Genomic DNA, 5491 nt, shown 5'->3' with positions numbered 1-5491 from the left:
GCAGGTGTAGTTTGGGGAAGAGGTGTTGTAGCATCTGGTGTTATGGGAGCAGGTGTTGTGGGAGTATTTCCTGTTGTGAGAATAGTTAATGACGTGGGAGCAGGTGTTATTGTGAAGGTATGCTTTGTTCTTGGAACATCAATTGATGTGGGAGCAGGTGTTGTTATGGAGGAAGCCGTTGCAATAGCAAGAGGTGTTGAGGGAGTTATTGTTGCAGACGTCGTGGAAGCACTTGTTGTGGGAGAAGATGTAGGAGCAGGTGTTTTTGCAGCAGGAATAGTTATGGAGGCAGGTACTGTCGTCGAAGCAAACGTTGTTACGGCATTAAATGTTGTGGGAAGAGGCGTTGAAGTTATAGCAGATGTTGTGGTAGTAGGTGTTAGTGTAGAAATAGCCGTAGCCGGTGAAGTAGAAGCAGATGCTGTGACTTTGGTAGGGAGATCACCGGAAGACTCGCCAGCTGTTGAAAAATGGTCAGTGTTAGCAACATCAGGCTTCGCATTGGAATGAGCCTCTGTGGAGAATTCAAGACTAGTGAAGACAGGTGATGTTTTGAGGTGAAGCGCTGATGTTGAAGAAATTTCGGTTGGGGAAGATCTCACAGGAGAAGACACACGAGTGTTCATTGCTGCTAAGGCTGTCGTTGTTTTTGAGGCAAATTTTGTTGAAGCAAACGTTGTTGTTGTTATAGGAGCAGGTTTTATGGAAATAGGTGATCCTGAGGGAATAGATTCTGTTGTGGAAACAAAATTTGTTGAGGGAAAATATGTGTGAGCAGGCGTTGTGGGAAATGAAGTTACTAGAACAGACGTTGATGGCACATGTGTTGTGGGAATAAAAATTGTTGTGGAAGCAGACGTTTTTGAAGGGCCAGATGTTGTGGGGACAGACAACGCTGATGGCACAGAGGCCGATGCAAGTGTAGGAATAGGGAGCCTTGTTGTTGAAGGTGATGCGGTTGTGTAAACTGATGTTCTTTTGGGGGAAGGAACAAACTTTGCTGTTGAGGCAGACGTTATTGTGGGAACTGACGTTGTTGCTGAAGCAGACTCAGTTGTAAGCATTGCCTTTGTTGTGGGAGCTGACGTTGTTATAGGAATAGACGTTGGAGCAGACGTTGTTGTTGGAACAGAGGTTGTGGGAGCAGACCTTATAGGAAAAGAAATTGTGGAAACGGTGGTTGCTGAATCATGTATAGTTGTAAGAGCACTTAGTCTGGGAGCAGAGGTTGTCGTGGGAACAGATGCTATTGCTGAAGCAGATGTGGGAATAAGTGTTTCTGTGGGAACAACCGTTGTTGAGGAAATTGATGTGGGAACAGATGCTGTTCCTTCAATAGGATGAGACATTGCTGTAGGAGCAAGTTTTGTTGTAGGTACAAAATTATACATGGGAGCAGAGGGTTCTGTGGAATTAGATGCTATTGTTGAAGAGACAGATGTTGTCAGGGGAACAGACTTCGTTATTGCTGAAGAGGTCATCACTGAATCAGACGTTTTTGTCGCAGAATCCAGTGTCGTTTTGGGGACAGGTGGTGTTACTGAATTATTCATGTTTATAGGAACAGATATTTCTAGAGGAACAGACACTGATGAAACAGCTGTTGTGGGAACAGACGCTGTTCCTGAATTAGATGTGTTGATGTAAACGGGTGTTGCTTTGGGATCCGACGTTGAGGGAGCAAACATTTTTCTTGGGCCAAATGTTGTAGAAATAAGAGTCATTGGAGTAGACCTTGTTGCGGAAGATGACATGATTCCTGTAATAGACGTTGTTGATGCATATGTTGTTGAAGCAGAACTTGTTGGAATAGACATTGCTGAAGCAGACGTTGATGGAGCAGACGTTGTTGGAAAAGACGTTCCTGAAACAGACACTAATTTAGCAGACGTTTTTGGAATAGACGTTGCTGAAGTAGACGTTGATGGAATAGACGTTGATGAAGCAGACGTTGCTGAAGCAGACGTAGCTGAAGCAGACGTTGTTGGAATAGAAGTTGCTGAAGCAATCGTTACTGGAATAGACGTTGCTGAAGCAGACGTTGCTGGAATAGACGATGCTGAAGCAGACGTTGCTGGAACAGACGTTGCTGAAACAGAATTTATTGGAATAGACGTTGCTGAAGCAGACGTTGTTGGAATAGACGATGCTGAAGCAGACGTTGCTGGAACAGACGTTGATGAAGCAGACGTTGCTGAAGCAGACGTTGCTGGAATAGACGTTGCTGGAACAGACGTTGCTGAAGCTGACGTTGCTGAAGCAGACGTTGTTGAAGCAGACGTTTTTGGAATAGACGTTGCTGAAGCAGAAGTTTTTGGAATAGACGTTGCTGAAGCAGACGTTGTTGAAGCAGACGTTGCTGGAAAAGACGTTGCTGGAACAGACGTTGCTGAAGCAGACGTTGCTGGAACAGACGTTGCTGAAGCAGACGTTGTTGGAATAGACGTTGCTGAAGCAGACGCTGTTGGAATAGTCATTGCTGAAGCAGACGTTGTTGGAATAGACGTTGCTGAAGCAGACGTTGTTGGAATAGACGTTGCTGAAGCAGACGTTGTTGGAATAGTCATTGCTGTAACAGACGTTGTTGGAATAGACGTTCCTAAAGCAGACATTGCTGAAGCAGACGTTGTTGGAATAGACGTTGCTGAAGCAGACGTTGTTGGAATAGACGTTGCTGAAGCAGACGTTGTTGGAATAGACGTTGCTGAAGCAGACGTTTTTGGAATAGACGGTGCTGAAGCAGATGTTGTTGGAAAAGACGGTGCTGAAGCAGACGTTGTTGGAATAGACGTTGCTGAAGCAAGCATTGCTGAAGCAGACGTTGTTGGAATAGTCATTGTTGAAGCAGACGTTGTTGGAATAGACGTTGCTGAAACAGACGTTGTTGGAATAAACGTTGCAGAAGCAGACGTTGTTGGAATAGACGTTGCTGAAGCAGAAGTTGCTGGAATAGACGTTGCTGAAGTAGACGTTGTTGGAATAGACGTTGCTGAAGCAAACGTTTTTGGAATAGACGGTGCTGAAGCAGACGTTGTTGGAAAAGACGTTGCTGAAGCAAACGTTGCTGGAATAGACGTTGCTGAAGCAGACGTTGTTGGAATAGACGTTACTGAAGCAGACGTTGTTGGAATAGACGTTGCTGAAGCAGACGTTGTTGGAATAGACGTTGCTGAAGCAGACGCTGTTGGAAAAGACGTTGCTGAAGCAGACGTTGCTGGAATAGATGTTGCTGAAGCAGACGTTGGAATAGACGTTGCTGAAGCAGACGTTGTTCGAATAGATGTTGCTGAAGCAGAAGTTGTTGGAATAGACGTTGCTGAAGCAGACGTTGTTGGAAAAGACTTTGCTGAAGCAGACGTTGCTGGAATAGACGTAGCTGAAGCAGACGTTGTTGGAATAGACGTTGCTGAAGCAGACGTTTTTGGAATAGACGTTGCTGAAGCAGACGTTGTTGGAATAGACGTTGCTGAAGCAGACGTTTCCAAAGCAGACGTTGTTGGAACAGACGCTGTTGGAAAAGACGTTGCTGAAGTAGACGTTGTTGGAATAGACGTTGCTGAAGCAGACGCTGTTGGAATAGACGTTGCTGAAGCAGACGTTGTTGGAATAGACGTTGCTGAAGCAGACGTTGTTGGAATAGACGTTGCTGAAGTAGACGTTTCTGAAGCAGACGTTGTTGGAATAGACGTTGCTGAAGCAGACGTTGTTGGAATAGACGTTGCTGAAGCAGACGTTGTTGGAATAGACCTTGCTGAAGCAGACGTTGCTGGAATAGACGTTGCTGAAGCAGACGTTGTTGGAATAGACGTTGCTGAAGCAGACGTTGTTGTAATAGACGTTGCTGAAGCAGACGTTGTTGGAAAAGACGTTGCTGAAGCAGACGTTGTTGGAAAAGACGTTGCTGAAGCAGAAGTTGCTGAAGGAGACGTTGCTGAAGTAGACGTTGTTGGAATAGACGTTGCTGAAGCAGACGTTGTTGGAATAGACGTTGCTGAAGCAGATGTTGTTGGAATAGACGTTGCTGAAGCAGACGTTGTTGGAATAGACGTTGCTGAAGCAGACGTTGTTGGAATAGACGTTGCTGAAGCAGAAGTTGCTGAAGGAGACGTTGCTGAAGTAGACGTTGTTGGAATAGACGTTGCTGAAGCAGAAGTTGCTGAAGGAGACGTTGCTGAAGCAGACGTTGTTGGAATAGACGTTGCTGAAGCAGACGTTGTTGGAATAGACGTTGCTGAAGCAGACGTTGTTGGAATAGACGTTGCTGAAGCAGACGTTGTTGGAATAGACGTTGCTGAAGCAGGCGTTGTTCGAATAGACGTTGCTGAAGCAGACGTTGTTGGAATAGACGTTGCTGAAGCAGACGCTGTTGGAATAGACGTTGCTGAAGCAGACGTTGTTGGAATAGACGTTGCTGAAACAGACGTTGCTGGAATAGATATTGCTGAAGCAGACGTTACTGGAACAGGCGTTGCTGAAGCAGACGTTGTTGGAATAGACGTTGCTGAAGCAGACGTTGCTGGAATAGACGTTGCTGAAGCAGACGTTGTTGGAATAGACGTTGCTGAAGCAGACGTTTCCAAAGCAGACGTTGTTGGAAAAGACGTTGCTGAAGTAGACGTTGTTGGAATAGACGTTGCTGAAGCAGACGTTGTTGGAATAGAAGTTGCTGAAGCAGATGTTGCTGAAGCAGACGTTGTTGCAGCTCCATTAGCTGTGGAAGATGTCAAACTGATGGAAAGACTGCCATTCCCAGCTGCTGGATGTTACTACTGTATATTTCAGCTGCTAGTGCTCACCTTAATCTTATCAGTTAAGTTAATTAGAATTAGACGCAAGTAAACTGCGTAAACTAATATTTTTTTTAATGTTTATATATATTTACATCCTAGTTTTCATATATATGCACATAACAACCCACAGTAAGTCAAAAATGATTGTCCTGCATAATATTTGATCACACATCACACCGAGCTACACATTCATCAAACACCGATCGAACCTAGGTTGGGTATGTGTGTAGGGAAAGAAAGCTTGCACTAAGGGACCAAGAAAACGAAAGTTATTATGAAGAAAGTCACTTATGTCACCTTACTGGAAACAGAATTGAAGAAATAACAACGGCAGGAGTAATATTATCATCATTTTATAATAATTTCATAAAGAGCATCACGTGCAGAGTGTAATGAACCCACACCAAAATTCTTGTAAGTCAGATCTGCTTGCCAGGGACAGAGTTACTCCACTGACCGTAGTTGATCGAGCGACGCCAGAGACGATCAACCAAGAATGAACTTAATAGATGACGAGATAATATCAAACTTGTTTAATCATCGTAAAATATGATCTTCCCCTTGCTGACTTCCAAGTACTCAATTTGCATGTCAAGCACAATGTATGGCAAACAAGTCTGACTTATTGTGGACCGGTTGACAGCACATTCAGACATACTAAATATTCTGCTGAATACTTACGTAATTTTTGTTGTTCTTGT

At 44.3% G+C, this 5491-nt stretch overlaps 1 protein-coding gene across 1 annotated transcript in view; it reads right to left on the bottom strand.

Moving 5' to 3' along the window:
- LOC119575920 (uncharacterized threonine-rich GPI-anchored glycoprotein PJ4664.02-like) overlaps positions 1-5446 on the bottom strand; it is an 8304-nt gene extending 2858 nt beyond the window's left edge. The window contains exons 1-6 of the mRNA XM_037923454.1: positions 5356-5446; positions 4603-4753; positions 4023-4516; positions 3598-3991; positions 1911-3508; positions 3-1819 (exon numbers count right to left, since the gene is read on the bottom strand). Coding sequence (XP_037779382.1) covers positions 3-1819; positions 1911-3508; positions 3598-3991; positions 4023-4516; positions 4603-4753; positions 5356-5446 — 4545 coding nt within the window. The remainder of the gene's footprint in view (positions 1-2; positions 1820-1910; positions 3509-3597; positions 3992-4022; positions 4517-4602; positions 4754-5355) is intronic.
- Positions 5447-5491: the final 45 nt, after the last annotated feature.

Source organism: Penaeus monodon, chromosome 8, assembly GCF_015228065.2.
Source record: "Penaeus monodon isolate SGIC_2016 chromosome 8, NSTDA_Pmon_1, whole genome shotgun sequence".
NCBI classification, from domain to species: domain Eukaryota; kingdom Metazoa; phylum Arthropoda; class Malacostraca; order Decapoda; family Penaeidae; genus Penaeus; species Penaeus monodon.
The sequence above is the reverse complement of the archived record's forward strand: the minus strand, read 5'-3'. Positions and strand labels throughout refer to the sequence as shown.